The sequence below is a fragment of the Rhinopithecus bieti genome, unplaced genomic scaffold (assembly GCF_001698545.2).
Source record: "Rhinopithecus bieti isolate Rb0 unplaced genomic scaffold, ASM169854v2 scaffold_31765, whole genome shotgun sequence".
In the NCBI taxonomy this organism is placed as follows: domain Eukaryota; kingdom Metazoa; phylum Chordata; class Mammalia; order Primates; family Cercopithecidae; genus Rhinopithecus; species Rhinopithecus bieti.
The window spans coordinates 326455-343276 of NW_016813614.1; the positions used below are offsets into that span (position 1 = coordinate 326455).

Sequence of the window (16822 nt, forward strand, 5' to 3'; positions counted from 1 at the left end):
AAACAACCCCATCAAAAAGTGGGCAAAGGATATGAACAGACATTTCTCAAAAGAAGACATTCATACAGCCAACAGACCCATGAAAAAATGCTCATCATCACTCGCCATCAGAGAAATGCAAATCAAAACCACAATGAGATACCATCTCACACCAGTTAGAATGGCAATCATTAAAAAATCAGGAAACAACAGGTGCTGGAGAGGATGTGGAGAAATAGGAACACTTTTACACTGTTGGTGGGACTGTAAACTAGTTCAAAAGTTGTGGAAAACAGTGTGGCGATTCCTCAAGTATCTAGAACTAGAAATACCATTTGAACCAGCCATCCCACTACTGAGGATATACCCAAAGGATTATAAGTCATGCTGCTGTAAAGACACATGCACATGTATGTCTATTGCGACACTATTCACAATAGCAAAGACTTGGAATCAACCCAAATGTGCATCAGTGACAGACCGGATTAAGAAAATGTGGCATATATACACCATGGAATACTATGCAGCCATAAAAAATGATGAGTTCGTGTCCTTTGTAGGGACATGGGTGCAGCTGGAAACCATTATTCTCAGCAAACTATTGCAAGAACAGACAATCAAATACTGCATGTTCTCACTCATAGGTGGGAACTGAACCATGAGATCACTTGGACACAGGAAGGGGATCATCACACACTGGGTCCTATTGTGAGGTGAGGGAGAGGGCAGGGATATCATTAGGAGATATACCTAATGTAAATGACGATTTAATGGGTGCAGCACACCAACATGGCACAAGTATACATATGTAACAAACCTGAACGTTGTGCACATGTACCCTAGAACTTAAAGTATAATTTAAAAAGAAAAAAAGAGATTACTGGAATGTCACCTGCAGTTGGCAATAGTATTTCATTTGAATAATTTGAATAATTTTCTGTTATTTTCTTTCAGCATTCCTGAATTACTTATCTTTTGTAAAATGAGATTATGTCTTCTTCTTACAAAAGTGAAGTAATTCTTTAGAAAGAAGAAGTTAGGATTTCTTGTTGCTAATGTGTTGAAACTAAAATATACTGGCCAATGTTCTTAATATGTGAGAAAACATGACAAGAATTTTGAACTGTTGTTTCAAGTAAAATTTATTACAATTATAATACCAAAAAAATTGAATTTTTTGTGGTTACAAAGCAGTTGTACCATAATGAATTACAGATTAATTTCCTTTAAAAAAAATAACAAATTAAACATACTATTCTTTTGGTCACATCCTTCATTTTTTAATGCAATAGACTCACTGCACAGCCATGTTCCTGTAGGAAAATCTTTGATAGAGAATTGAAATACATATCCTTAGATTCAGAGAATAAAAGTCAGAAATTATTCTGTAAAGGAGTCATGAGAAAATCTTTAAAAAGCTGTATGTCAAGTAAATAGCTGGAATGTATATAGCTCAAGGCCTTTAAAGAGTTTAAATCTTTTTATCTGTTTTCCTTATTGCCTAAAAGTTAGTTCTTCGAAGTAACTTTAATAAGTCAACCATTTCAGTCCACTAAATCAGGGATGCAAGGAATGATGCCCAGTTGTCTGAAAAGTTCATGTGTCCTCTTTAACCCTTGCTACCTTTGGTTCTGAAATGATTAGATTCTGTATGCCACTTCTCACCAGAAATAAAACAAACAAGCAAAACTGAAGCATAAACACCAACGATGATGTATAAGGAAAAGTGACTTATTCTGAGTCACACAGTGACAACTAATTCATTCATGAGGCATCCGCTGTGGATCAACTGTATTCTAGCTGTTGAGGACACAGAGTTGATGAAGGGGATACTAGAAGGGTTTTCACTTGATGACCATTATAGCAGCCTTTCAACTCTATCATTTTAGGTCACTTAGGTCTATCACAGAATTAAATATCCAGAACGAACTCTCAAAGACATCTAGTACAAACTCATTTCACAGCTGATTTCACTGGGGAGCAAAAGAGCAAGGCTGTTGTGTGGAGGGTAATCATTTAAACTGACTCCTGCAGAATGAGCCAAGTATGTGAAGAGCTAGGTACAGCATACCCCATGTGGAAGAAACAGCATTTACTGAGCACTCCATTGAGGAAAGAGCACATGTGGTTCCAGGATGATTGATGCATATTGATTCCAAAGAAGACAAGGGTGAGTTGAAGTCATACAATAGGCCCAGCCAGATCATCCAGACCCCTGGAGTACATCGTTTAAAAGGCTGGATTTAGTTTTCAGTCAGTAAAACAAAAGAGTGAAGAGATTTGATGATAAAACCTTCAAGAATGCCTTCATATGTCTGGTGGATAGGAGAAGGAAAAGTAACCCACAACCAAGTTTGGGGACTATGAAGATAAACATGACAGAGCTACATCACAGAAGCCAGGGGAGGAGAGTTTCAGGAGGGGCTAGGGGGCTGATCGACACTGCTGTACATTACAGGCATATGTGGAGGTCATTCCTTTTATCCATTAGGCGAGAACAGTTTCAATCAAGAAAGCAGTGAAAGGCAGAAGTCTGACTGTGGGGGAGTGAAAAGTAACTGATTAATGAAAGAATTCAGGCAACTAGATTTTGGAAGCGAAGGGAGTAAGTGAAATAGCAGAGGAAAGAGATCATTCAGATGGAAGTAATGCTGAAAAAAAAAAAATTGTTGGGATGTGGAAAGTTTAATTTAAATGTAGGTAAAGGCAAATGAACCAGTGGAATAACTGGAGACAAAGGATGAAAGCAAGATCCCAGAGGCAGAAAAGGGTGAGTTCTAACTCAGAGGAGGAAGAGTTATCCTGGGTAAAGATTCAAGGAAAGAAGAGATCAATGGCCCTTTATAAAGGATTAGAAAAAGCTAGGACAGTTCCCAAATCCTGCTGGTCCCCCAGCAAAATTCAGGGTATCCAATAAAGCAAGAGTGAGCATAGGGCATGGGGACTTGAGAAAGTAAAAATGAGAGAACATATTCTTTTAAATATCACAGTCTCCCTTGTAAGATGAAAAAGAACAATCAAGTCATAATAAGAGTACAACTAAGGTTGAAGAGCATTAATCACACAACAGAAGAAAAGGGCCCAAACTTAAGTGGGAGTATGTTTTCCTCCCTCCAATTCCAATGGGGATAAACATTATACCAAACATCTACAATAAAGGATATTGAAGTAAAAGATATTCTTTTCTAGATAAGCCAAATCTATCACATTTTCAAGTGGTTTCTCAAACAACTTTGGATTTCCCTCCACTATTCTTTAATTCATTTTTTTCTGTGATAAAAAGAGACCTTAGTACTAGTAAGAAACTAGATTGTCTACTATTAACATCAGCTCTGCTATTTGTAGTACATTTTCAAACTCTGTGACTGACATTGTAATTGCTTGGTTCTGTTCACACCAATTTGCATTATTTCATTACTAGAAGAAAATGGTCTAAAGTGTTTTCAGAGCACAGTTACTTTCTGATAAGTTTCTAGAAAGTTTCATCAAATTCTAAAACAGTAGTTTGTATTGCCTACCCAACAAAAACTGTTGAGTGCTTGAATCAGAGACAAGATACTTAAAAACCTTTCTAAGTATAAAATTTCATCTACTTTCTCAATGCTGCAACAAGACCATACTTTTAGGTCAAAAGTATGATATTCCTGTCTCCTAGTTACTACCTATTTTAGCATGCAGTTACTATGCTCAGACTGGAGAGAAAACAAAATAAAGAAAAACAGAAACAAAAAGCAGATGTTAGCCAGGCATGATGGCTCATGCCTGTAATCCCAATACTTTGGGAGGTTGAGGTGGGTGGATCACCTGAGGTCAGGAGTTCGAGGCCAGCCTGGTCAACATGGTGAAACCCTGTCTAACTAAAAATACAAAAATTAGCCAGGCATGGTGATGCGCACCTGTAGACTCAGCTACTCAGGAGGCCGAGGCAGGAGAATCACTTGAACCTGGAAGGTGGAGGTTGCAGTAAGCCGAGATCACACCACTGCACTCTAGCCTGGGGGACAGAATGAGATTCTGTTTCAAAAAAAAAAAGAAAAAAATCTTTTAGCACTTTCAATTGCAAGCTCAATCAATCTCATGGGAATTCACTAAACTAAATGGTATTTTATTTCAATGAATAAATTTCATAATTTAATTTTTTTTTTTTTAGTTTGAGAGTCTGTCATCTAGGCTGGAGTATAGTGGTGTAATCATGGCTCACTGCAGCCTTGAACTCCTGGGCTCAAGCAATCCCTCTGCCTCAGTCTTCCAAGTAGCTAGGACCACAGATGCACACTACCATGATGGCTAATTTTGTGTGTGTGTGTGTGTGTGTGTGTGTGTGTGTGTGTGTGTGTAGAGATGGGGTCTCACTATGTTGTCTAGGCTGTACTCAAACTCCTGACCTCAAGTGATCCTCCCAACTCAGCCTCCCAAAGTGTCGGGATTACAGGCATGAATCACCATGCCCAGCCAATTTTTTTAAATCTTGAGTTTCTTAAGATGTAGTTGGGTATGATAAGTAAATGCTGTAGGCATAGGGGTACAGAGGGGTTTCTTTCAGTACTTTTCCTCTGTTCACCATATCAGAAGACCTGAATCCTTTAGAACTCTCTGGAGTTTTCATCATTGTTTTTAAGTATATTTCCCTGATGTGCATCTTCTTACAGCTGTCACTTACTCACTGTCAAAGACAAAGGAGTATACAGGCCACAAGTCTGTGAACATATGGCTCGGGGAATTGAGAAAGTACAATTGAGAGGACATATCACAGACTCCCTCACAAGATGAAAAAGAACAATGAAGTCATAGTAAGGGTACAACTAAGGTTAAAGAGCATTATCACACAACATGGCCCCTGAAGTTAGATTTGGGTTTAAGTCACCTTTGTACAAGTCACTTTACCTCTCTGAACCTTGGTCTCCTCATCTATAAATGAAAATGAAAATACTACTTATATTATAGTTGTACCAAAGATTAAATGAGTTAACACATATAGAATGTTCAACACAGGACATAGGACATACTAAGTCTTAAACAAACAGCAGCAGCTACTATTCTATTTAGGTTGCTTCTCTTATACTCATTCCTTAATACTTTCTCTAAGCCTCAGAATACAATTCCTCCAGAAACTACCACATTATTATGGCATCAAATAAATGGATTCTATTTTTCATAGTGCCAAGAGCAATATAGCCCTCCCAAAATAATTTTACACAGAGCCATAAAGTTTGACAAACTGAAATATTTGATGAAGCATGTTAATCCAATAATAATCTTCTTAATTAATTCAAGCTTTTATATTATTTTTAAAATCCTAAACTTTAGACTGAAAGTCAATATTCAGAAGCAAAAACTGAATTCACAAAGGTAAAATGGACGTGGCATTTGAATGATTATAGAGCAAAAAAATATAGCTGGAGAACAACAACCCAATAAAGGACGATTCAGGGATTTACATATCAGACTTCTTAGATTTTAGTCATGCAGTTAATTTGACTATTCATTTTAGTATCTTTGAATTTAAGGCTTTCAATCTCAAATGTTTACTTCCTCTTTTCAGCACATACATTTGCTAAACAGAGTAATATAAACAATAATCTATTAATGCAAATGTTCCAAGAAGCTACTTCTTCTTGGCATTAGAGTTCTTAATATAATATCAATATTTAACTACTCTTTAATTGAAATTAATTGTCATTAGACATTTAAATATATTAGAAGAAATAAAAGTACATGATCCAACACTTTAAGAATGAAAACAACATAGAGAAAGAAGTCTAGGATAGTGCCCCCATAAACTGCTACATGAATTTAGGCAAACCTCTTAAGTCTCAGAAGCCAACTTACCCTGAAGCTAATAAAACTTGAGCTTCAAGTCTCCTTCCTAGGTCCTGGGTGGGGCCCTAGAAACGGATTTACATTTAGATTTTTAGAAAATTTGCAAATGTATTTAACTAAAAGGGATTATCATTGCTATCACTTTCCACATTGACTGTCCCACCTCCCCTCATATCAGCTGGCATTGAAGTGTTTCTGAGCACTTCAGGAATCTGGCTAACGAGAAGCTGAATTAGGAATACCTTTTTGGAATATCTGGAAATGATTTTAAGTAATTCCATTATGTGAGCCATCCAGAGTACAAATGACTTCCAAGAACATTCATACTGCTCACTGACGCAACTTAAGCCTTATAACAAAGGATGAACCAAAGATTATATCATGATATAAATATGCCCCCTTGGCACCCAGCACTAGGAGCATGTGATCAGTGGAAGAGAAACAAGGTTGGAAATGAATGGAACCAGAGGCTAGTCTGTGGGAAACTTATTTATCGAACATTTCAGTGTAAAACTGAAAATGAAAAATTCATCAATACATGATCAAAACTGAAGATATATCTTGTCAAGCATATAATCAACAACACATCATATCCCAATTATAAATGCATTTTTGCAGGGAGTGTAAGTTGAGCAAAATAGAATTTGTCAAAATTACTCTGCTGGTCACAAACCTCTAACAGTACTGTAAAAAGTGCATATATCTATGTATAAAGTCACATGTTTTATGCATCTCAATAATAAAAAAAGATATTTCAATCAATCATACTAGAGGAATGGCTAGATTATCTACTTTTTCTCTAGAAAATATTAATAAATCATTTTAAATATAGGAAGTAGGGACTTTATGCTAGTTTACTAGGGCTACCATTAAAAAAAAAAATAAAAAACAGATTAAGTGGCTTAAACACCAAAAAATTATTTTCTCACAGTTTTGGAAGCTAGAAGTCCAAAACCAAGATGTCAGGAGGTTTGGCTGCTCCTGAGGCCCTTCCCTTTGGCTTTGCAATTGGCCACCTTCTCACTCTATCTTCAAATGGCCTTTCTTCTGTAAACATTTTGGTGTCTTTTGTATGTCCTAATTTCCTCTTAATGACCCAGTCAGATGGGATCAGGCCCACTCTAAAGGACTCATTTCAACTTGATTATCTCTGAAAGGTCCCATCTCCAAACAGTCATCTTCTGAAGTGTGGGGATTAGGACTTCAACACATGAATTTTGAGAGAACACGATTCAGCCCATGACAGGTACTAAGAGTATATAGCCAAAAAAGGTAATGTAAAGGGTAAAAAAGACATGTGTTAGGTGATTAATATTCAAAAAATATATATATGTTTTTACAGTGTTTGTAATATTTCTGACATTTTTCATTATTTTAAATTTGCAATTTATTTTCTCATGTGAAATATATAATCACCTTTGTATTTAATTTGGTATTGATGATCCGTTGCATTCTTTAAACGGAGCTCTCTGATATTATGTTGGATTTAGTGCCTACAAAACCGGGACCCAACCCATTTCTTAGATTCAATGGCTTTATAGAGTATCAGAGTTCAACTGCTTAATCTCTAAAACCAAAATCATTTTATTTTATATTTTATTGACATTGAAAAACATGTAGACTCCATTTCAATACAAAATATCTGTATTTTGAAAAGAAATAGTCATATCTAATTGTCATCTATCGCAACCAGCTTTTTAAGGTCAAGAAGGGTGTTGTTGTTGTTGTTGTTGTTGTTGTTTCTGACATTCAACTGTCTTTAAAGTCCAGACATTAAATTCCTTGCTGTGTTCTTATACTATTTTTATGTCTTGTTTCTATCTATGTACATAAGGGCCATATGTAAGAAGTTCTGACAATACCAACAGGGAAAATTTTGCCTAGTGGTATCAACAATATCTCTGTGAACTTGACCTGCCAAGAGAACAACTAAATAAGACATTTTATATTTCTATATTAAAGTCTATTCATTTCCTAATGGGACAATAACTACATAAACCCTGTATAGAGCTTTCCCCAAACATCAGCATGCTCTTGGGTATGATCCAAGTTTTGCCTCAGGGCTAAAGAGAGAGAATTTAGAAAGGCAAGTAAGGTGAATGACCTGTAGAAATGGCCTACTTGACAAATAATCAGGAAAATAATGAGATAGAAAAATTAAGTAATTAATTTCTGAAATCTTCATGTTTTGAACGTCAAGAAATCCCCTAACTTATTCATTCAGGATTCTATCATTTTACATTTAATATTATGTTTAAAGTCACAGAAAGGTAATGAAGCTTGTCAAGTAATCTCACTTTGAACATTCCTTGAAATACTGACAAGAATTTAGGTCAGACTTTCAGGAGCTAAATGCCTCTCTTGTTTCATATAATAATCACAGTTCACCTTCATTAGAAATATTTGAAGTAAAATACTCTGGGTTTCTTAGGACAAAGCTACTTTAAAAGCTTAAAGAAATTACAGATCAAAATAGATAACTGCAATTTAATGTTTTAAAATTTAAAATTCATGAAGTTTCTTAATTTAGATCTGAATTTCTACTTTCAGTGATCTAATATTCATGGCCAAACATACCAGCTTTTGTTCCAACCAATGACTGACAACACCCTTACATGCTTACATGGTCTTAGGTTAAAAAAAAAAAAAGGTCACTTGCAAAATGTGCTCTTATTAAGGGACAAAGCTTTGATCAGCCAGTTTTTTTTTTGTTTGTTTTTGTGAAACAGAGTCTCACTCAGTTGCCAAGCTGGAGTGTAGTGGCACAATCTCAACTCACTGCAACCTTGGTCTCCTGGATTCAAGGGATTCTCCTGCCTCAGCCTCCCAAGTAGCTGGGACTACAGGCATGAGCTGCCACACCCAGCTAATTTTTGTATTTTTAGTAGAGACGGGGTTTCACCATGTTGGCCAGAATGGTCTCAATTTCTTGAGCTCGTGATGAGCTCGTGATCTGCCCGCCTCGGCCTCCCAAAGCGCTGGGATTACAGGCGTAAGTCACTGCACCTGGTCCAGCCAGGCTTTAGAATCACAGAAGAACAGAGAAAGGCATAGCCAGATTTAATGTCACTCTTCTAGTTCTCTACTATTTTCTTCTCTGGAACTCTATTCGAATAGTTCCAAATACCAAGAAAATTGTGTTATCCACTTTTATCTTAATCCAAGATAATGACTACAAAGTATCTTAATGGTGGTCAATGTTAATTTTTGAATCAATCATCTGCTAGCTATGAGTATTTTGAGGGCCTTCCCCTGTTTCTCAAAAAAACAAGCAATAATACAGTTTTGTCTATCTTGAAGCAAGTCCATGAGCCACAGTTCTAAATAGTTTTAGTTTTAGGGAACTAACAGGAGGAGAAGAAAAGAGTGCCTATGCTAGAAGACTGACATCATATTTTGGCAGCTCTATTTCCTTTGAGATCAACACATTTTTCATTTCTTTGTAAAGTCAAAATTAATAGAAAAATGTAAAATGTCCCATTCAGATTGGGACACTTCTTTCATCATAATATCCTGGACACAGGATATTTTTTCCTCTTCCCACAGTGGGGCAGCATCCAAAAACAAGGAGGTGAATATATGGTGAATATCAGTTCTGAGTTTATGGTGGAAGAGGGACCAATCTTTGGCAGTTCATGTGGCATCCAGGGTATATAAAGAATAACTTTCAAGGGTTAAATACAACTCAGACCATCATCCCCCAAAGCATAATATCATGCATTGAAAAACATGACTCTTCTCTTTTGATATGCTTTGGCTCTGTGTCCCCACCCAAATCTTATCTTGAATTGTACTCCCGTAATTCCCACCTGTTGTGGGAGGGTCTAGGTGGGAGACAATTTGAATTATGGGGGTGGTTTCCTCCATACTGTTCTCGTGGTAGTGAATAAGTCTCATGAGATCTGATGGTTTTATCAGGGGTTTCCACTTTTGCATCTTCATTTTTTTTCTTGCCGCCACCATGTAAGAAGTGCCTTTTGCCTCCCACCATGATTCTGAGACCTCCTCAGTCATGTGGAACTATAAGTCCAATTAAACCTCTTTTTCTTCCCAGTCTCAGGTATGTCTTTATCAACAGCATGAAAACAGACTAATACACCTTGCCTTAAACTCAAATATGATCTATAAAATACAAAATCCACAAAATGAATCCAAGAGCATAAATTTCTATAGGAATGACTATCTTGACCAAAAAAAAATTAGATAGATAAACCTGAAATAACATTTTGGGGAAAAAAACAAACTTATAATTCCCAGTGAAAAATATCCCATCTGTGCTTCTTGACATATTATTTTTGTCCTCAAATTTACATGTTCCATTTATAAATGTTTCTGTTCTCAGGTTAATTTTAAAACTTCAAATCAGATATTTACATGTTTGAATTAAGCATAACTAAATAAATATAAGAATATAAATCTTGAATGCTAAATGCATGTAGATGACTAATTTTTCTTTCTCATCAACAGCCAACACTTGAGTTCAAGTCTATAAAATATCCTAGTAATGTCTCATTCATTGCTTAACCATCACTCCACACTTCTCTAAATGCACCACTTTTTCTTCTGCAAGAAAACTACAGTTTTACATTGTCCTTATTTCAATTCAATATTATCATGATTCTTCCAATTATTTAAAACACAGATTGCAGCAGCATCCACTCATTCATCTCTTTCATGCCCAACCAAGTTCTGAAGATAATACCTTCAAAAATCTCCTATTTTATTAATAATCTAGTTCTCATCATTCTCCTCTCAATTACTACACTAAACTCCTAAGTCATTTCTATACCTCAAAGTCTTCTTCATTCTGCTTACTCTAATATAGTCATGACATTAACTTTTTCTTTTCTTTTTTTTTTTTTTTTTTTTTAGATAGAGTTTCACTCTTGTTGCCCAGACTGAGTGCAATAGTGCAATCTCAGATCACCACAAACTCCGCCTCCCAGGTTCAAGTGATTCTTCTGCCTCAGCCTCCCGAGTAGCTGGGATTACAGGCATGCGCCACCACGCCCAGCTAATTTTGTATTTTTAGTAGAGACAAGGTTTCTCTATGTTGGTCAGGCTGGTCTCAAACTCCCGATCTCAGGTGATCCACCTGCCTCAGCCTCCCAAAGTGCTGGGATTACAGGAATGAGTCACCGCACCCAGCAGACTTTAATTTTCCTATTTCACCACTTTCATCATGATATTCCCTCACCCTGGTTCAAATCCTTAAATAATCTGTCATCACCCACAGAAACAATTTTCAGCTCTCCAGTGTGTTACTGGGGATAACACTACCTACCTATATTTATTACATATTACACTGTACCATTATAATCGGGATGGTTTCCTCAAGTTCTGCAAATACCCTACATCTCTTATTTGCTCATTTTTATTCCTCACCTCATACCCTACACAGGGACTACCCTCCCACATTCTTACTGCCTACTGCATTCTCATACTTCCAGAGCTTACTAAGATCTTCTCTGACACTTTTCGTTACTGTCATCAAAAACAATATAGTAGATTGGGGAAATATACATCCTAAGGCTTTAGGCAACTTTGAGATAAAATCCCAGAGCTGTCATCTATCTACTGTGTCATCTATCTACTGTGAAAGACAAGCTAAATCCTTGAACCTTGGCTTCATTATCTGCAATACAGGAGAAAATACAGCCTAATTCTGTACTCAATGAAAGATTAAATGAAATAGTGTATGAAAAGTATTAGCATGGATAAGTGATTTTACTTGGCCATCTATTAAATATTAAATCCATACTTCTAAATATAATCATGAAATAGTTGTTAGAATTATGACTTTGACTCATTAAATGATCCCAATTTTTAAACAAAAAATTATGTAGCACACTTTTATAGCTACTTAAACATTTTATGGGTTTTGAAAATTGAGAATTTATACCTGAGATATCTGCTACATTTAACTTGAATGCTAGTTAACAAAATCAAAAAACAAAAATAAAAAAAATCCACCTAAACGACATATCAACAAATAACCAGAGTTTAATATATTTAACAGTCAAGAAATTAATGTGAAGATTTTTCAATTCAAAAGGTCCTGAATAGATAATTTCTAATCACTCTTTTAGTATTAGGGTTTTTTGTTTGTTTGTTTTTAGATGGAGTCTTGCTCTGTCGCCAGCCTGGAGTGGAGTGGCACAATCTCAGCTCACTGTAACCTCTGCCTCCCAGGTTCCAGTGATTCCCCTGCCTCAGCCTCCCAAGTAGCTGGGATTACAGGCACATGCCACCATGCCCAGCTAATTTTTTACATTTTAGTAAAGATGGGGTTTCACCATGTTGTCCAAGATGGTTTCGGTCTCCTGACCTTGTGATCTGCCCACCTCGGCCTCCCAAAGTGCTGGGATTACAGGTGTGAGCCACTGCGTCTGGCCTAGTATTAGGGTTCTTTTAAGTAAAATGATTAATAAAGAAAAGAATAAGGTCGGATGCTGTGGCTCACATCTGTAACCCTAGTACTTTGGGAGACCAAGGCGGGAGGATTGCTTGTGTCCAGGAGTTTGGGACCAGCCTGCTCAACATAGTGAGACCCCATCTCTACAAAAAAATCCAAAATTAGCAGGGAGTGGTAGGGCGTGCCTGTAATCCCAACAATTCAGGAGGCCGAGGCAGGAGGATCAAGGATGTGGTGCGCTGTGATTGTGCCACTGTACTCAGCTGGGCAACAGAGTGAGATCCTGTCAAAAGTCAAAAAAAGAGGAAAGAAAGGGACAAAAGGAGGAAGGAAGGAAAGAAGAAGGAAGGAAGGAAGGAAGGAAGGAAGGAAGGAAGGAAGGAAGGAAGGAAGGAAGGAAAGGAGGGAGAGAGGGAGGGAGGGAGGAAGGGTGGGGATTTTTTATACATCCAGGGAATGGCATTTTTTATATATCCAGAGAAACACCCTAGGAAAATTTGTGGCTTTTCAAGACAGACATTTTATACTGTATAAATCTGTGCTAGTAGGGCAGTTTGCCTCCTCTAATAGGCAGAAGGACCAGCCCCAGACTCAAGTGTTTGAGCTGGAAGAAGCATGGTGATGGCCAGGTTGGCCCTCATTTGGAGAAATTATGAGAAACTGATAGGGAAAGAAAGGCAATCAGAAACTGAGAAATAACGGTGAAGTGGGAGCTGGGGAGGTATCTGTGGCTTACATAAAAATAATCATTTTAAGGAACATACTACAGAAACATTTTACCAAATTGACAAAGGTCACTAAACTAGTAATTTCAACCAGGTAGAAAAATATGCTTAAGAATCTGCAGGAAAAAAAGCATTAAAAAAAGCTTTTGCATGTTTATTATTTTAAAAACAATTGAATAGCCCTCATCATCAGGTTTCCAGTGTACAGTATATTAAAAAAAAAAATAATGAGAGGTAAGAATAGTGATTAAAGCACCAGGAAAACAAAAAAAAAAAAAAAAAAGTAGGCATAATGCCTGACATAACAGACAATAGGAGAAAACACACACAAAAAAGATCCAAAGTATAGCACTCTGGGGCTTTTATCTCAAGTTTCCTCAGCCTTACATATTTCAATTGCTTCAGGGGTATCACTTTATCAGTAACACAATAAAATGACTAGTATCATTAATGAGGAACCTTCTTAATTTAACTATTTTCCACAAAAGTATTTCTAAAATGTATTACACAATTCCCTTGTTATACCTATTACAATAATATAACCTTTTTTCTTTATGTTTCCTGAGATAAGGCTATAAAACAGCAAAAATACTTAGATACTTTGAGAATAATCTATATGATCTCTTGATAAATTATATAGAAATTGCCTTCAAGATAAGTATGGCCCACTTGTTTGACGGATCTCAACATCACTATGGATTAATGCCTAGTGACAAATATTAATTAAGAGTGTAATACTAATCACAATAATAATAAACATATATTGAACTCTTTCTATTATAAAAAGTGAATTACATTGTTCACCTGTATTACTTCATGCAATAGTCTCAATCACTTTGATAAGGTAACTACAGTTATTATTCTCATTTTATACTTGGGAAGATTGAAGCAGACAAAGGTTAAGTAATTTTCCCAAATTCTTAATGAAAAGGGACAAGGTTATGGGTATTAGTTTCTTTTAATGCTGCTGATAAAGACATACCTGAGACTGGGCAATTTACAAAAGAAAGAGGCTTAACTGGACTTACAGTTCTACATGGCTGCAGAGGCCTCACAACTATAGATGAAGGCAAAGAGAAGCAAGTCACGTCTTACGTGGATGGTGGCAGGCAAAAAAGAGCTTGAGCGGGAAAACTCTCCCTTATAATAACCATTAGCTCTTTTGAGACTTACTATCACGAGAACAGCATAGAAAGATCTGCCCCCATGATTCAATGACCTCTCACCATGTCACTCCCAAAACATGTGGGAATTAAAGATTAGATTTGGGTGGGCACACAGCCAAACCATATCAGCATGTATATTATAATCTCCTAAGGTGGCCTTTCCCAAGATAGTTCTGTAAAATAACAAGTATTACATAATAAAATGTCTCCAATATCAAACATGTTTGGGGAACTTTGGGTTACATTTAATAGATTTTACACAGGACTTCTCAGTGACTTTAATAATCCTAATGAATACTAGGTCCCAAGAATAGTGCATAAAATGTAGAAAACTCCATATGTCTCACAATTATTTGATGACACTCCATTTTTCTTACAATATCTTATATTCTTGAAACAAACTTAGAGAAACACTTGGAAAAGTTACAAAAGTGGGTCAGGTATAGTGGCTTATGCCATCTCTACAAAAAATAGTTAACCAGGTATGGTGGTGGGCTCTTGTAGTTCCAGCTACTCCAGAAACTGAAGTGGGAGAATCGATTGATCCCAAGAGTTTGAGGCTACAGTGAACCATGAATGTGCTACTGCACTCCAACCTGACCAACGGAGTGAGAGCCTGTTAAAAAAAAAAAAAAAAAAAAAAAAAAAAAAAAAAAAAAAAATAGGAGGGAGGGAAAATGTACAAAAGTTATATTCATATAATCATTATTTGTGATCTCCTTTGAGATAAAGTTGAGAACATGATGCCAAAAAACACAATTTATAAAAATGAATGTACGTTTTTCAAATGTGATACACATGGTGTTATGGGTTGAAAAATTTGGTCTCCCCAAAATAATATGCTGAAATCCCAATCCTCAGAACCTTAGAATGATAACTTACTTGGAAATAGGGTTGTACAATGGAATTAGGATGAAAACATACTGGAATAGGGTAGACCCTTATTCCAATATGGCTCGTCTCCTTATAAAATAAGCAGAGAGAGATATGGAAGAAGAATGCCCCAAGACAACAGAGGCAGGGATTGGAGTACTGCTGCTGCAAGCCAAGGAATGCCAAAGATTGACAGCCACCGGCAGCTAGGAAGAGGCATGGAAGGATTCTACTCAGGGTCTCAGAAGGAACAAGACCCTGCTTGACTACTAGATTTTGGACTTCTAGAGTGTAGAAGTGTGATGCAATACATTTCTGCTGTTTTAAGGCACCCAATTTGCGGTACTTCGTTACAGGAGCCCTAGAAATCTACTACGCATGGATTACAGGGTGGCACAATGTTGATATCTTAAACCTCGTATAAAATCTAGAACACTAAAAGTGAAAGCAGTATGTAATAACTGGTCAGGGTAAATAATTCGGAAAGAGAATTGAGAGGAGATAGTCATGTGGTGAACTGAGAAGAGATCTTGTTTACATTAAAAATCAACAAAATGATCTAGAGTAAATAATTTAACCACTCCCTGAAACTCAATTATATCAGCTGGGAAACAGAGCTACCAGCTTTAACCTACAAGACTACTACAATAATTAGCCAAGTAAATGACACCAAAAAGTAATCAATAAACATTACTACATTAGCAACTTTACACTCCCACTCTTTCACCAGCCACCAATCTTTTGTTGACTCTTTGAGTTACCTTACAGAACTTCCAAGGCTATGCAGAACTATTATTCTGGTGAAGAAAGAATAGTTTGTTAAAATATAGTTTCCCTAATTAGTATATAATTTCTCCAATATGGGAAAAATCTTTGTATCCACAGGATACTATGCATTAGCTTTATGGCTTGGAAAAGTATGTACAAATTCTGAACGCATCACATCTACTAGGAGAGAGCATCAAGCCACAAAGTTTTAAAAATTAGCCTTCTAGGGAAGAGATTCTTAGAAAACTTGCTTATTTGTGACAGACTTGATAGGCAGACATTGTCCTAACATTACAAATTTTAAGAGTATCTAAATAGACAGAATAGCCTGCAAAAAATAACAGAATATAAAGAAAGAATTTACTACAATGATACTTAAAATATAATTTAAGTTATATTTTATAAATTATTGTCATATTGTCAATTAAATTATTCAATATGATTAAGCTATTTTTCTGGAACTTTGTGTAGATAATTTGCAATTATTCAAAGAGTCATTCCAAAACACAGAATAAAACAAACGTTTTTCTTTTATCTGAGCCCTTTCATCCTTAACTTGACATGATCATGTTTCCTTGTCATCACAATTTATTTATCAATTCAGGACCTGTAAGATGAATATATAATGCTATAAAACGTGTCTGTGCTCACTAGAAATCAACTCCAGGCAAAAGATGCTTACTCTGCCTTTATATTTTGCTGTTTAGAGACACAAAAAACCCTCCAAAAAATCAATGAATCCAGGAGTTGGTTTTTGGAAAAGATCAACAAAATTGACAGACTGCTAGCAAGACTAATAAAGAAGAAAAGAGAGAGGAATCAAATAGATGCAATAAAAAATGATGAAGGGGATATCACCAACGACCCCACAGAAATACAAACTGCCATCAGAGAATACTATAAACACCTCTACGCAAATCAACTAGAAAATCTAGAAGAAATGGATAATTTCCTGGACACTTACACTCCCCCAAGACTAAACCAGGAAGAAGTTGAATCCCTGAATAGACCAATAGCAGGCTCTGAAATTGAGGCAGCAATTAATAGCCTCCCCACCAAAAAAAGTCCAGGACCAG

General features: G+C 36.3%; 1 protein-coding gene across 3 annotated transcripts in view; it reads right to left on the bottom strand.

Moving 5' to 3' along the window:
* The window catches only part of KCTD8 (potassium channel tetramerization domain containing 8), a 291198-nt gene that overhangs the window by 230060 nt on the left and 44316 nt on the right, over positions 1-16822 (bottom strand). Inside the window, exon 2 of one of the 3 annotated variants that reach the window (XM_017848790.1) lies at positions 5826-5864. The exons of the other annotated variants lie outside the window; for them this stretch is intronic. Coding sequence (XP_017704279.1) covers positions 5833-5864 — 32 coding nt within the window. The 3' untranslated portion in view covers positions 5826-5832. Of the gene's footprint in view, positions 1-5825; positions 5865-16822 lie in introns of those variants that run through there. 3 annotated transcript variants of the gene reach the window in all.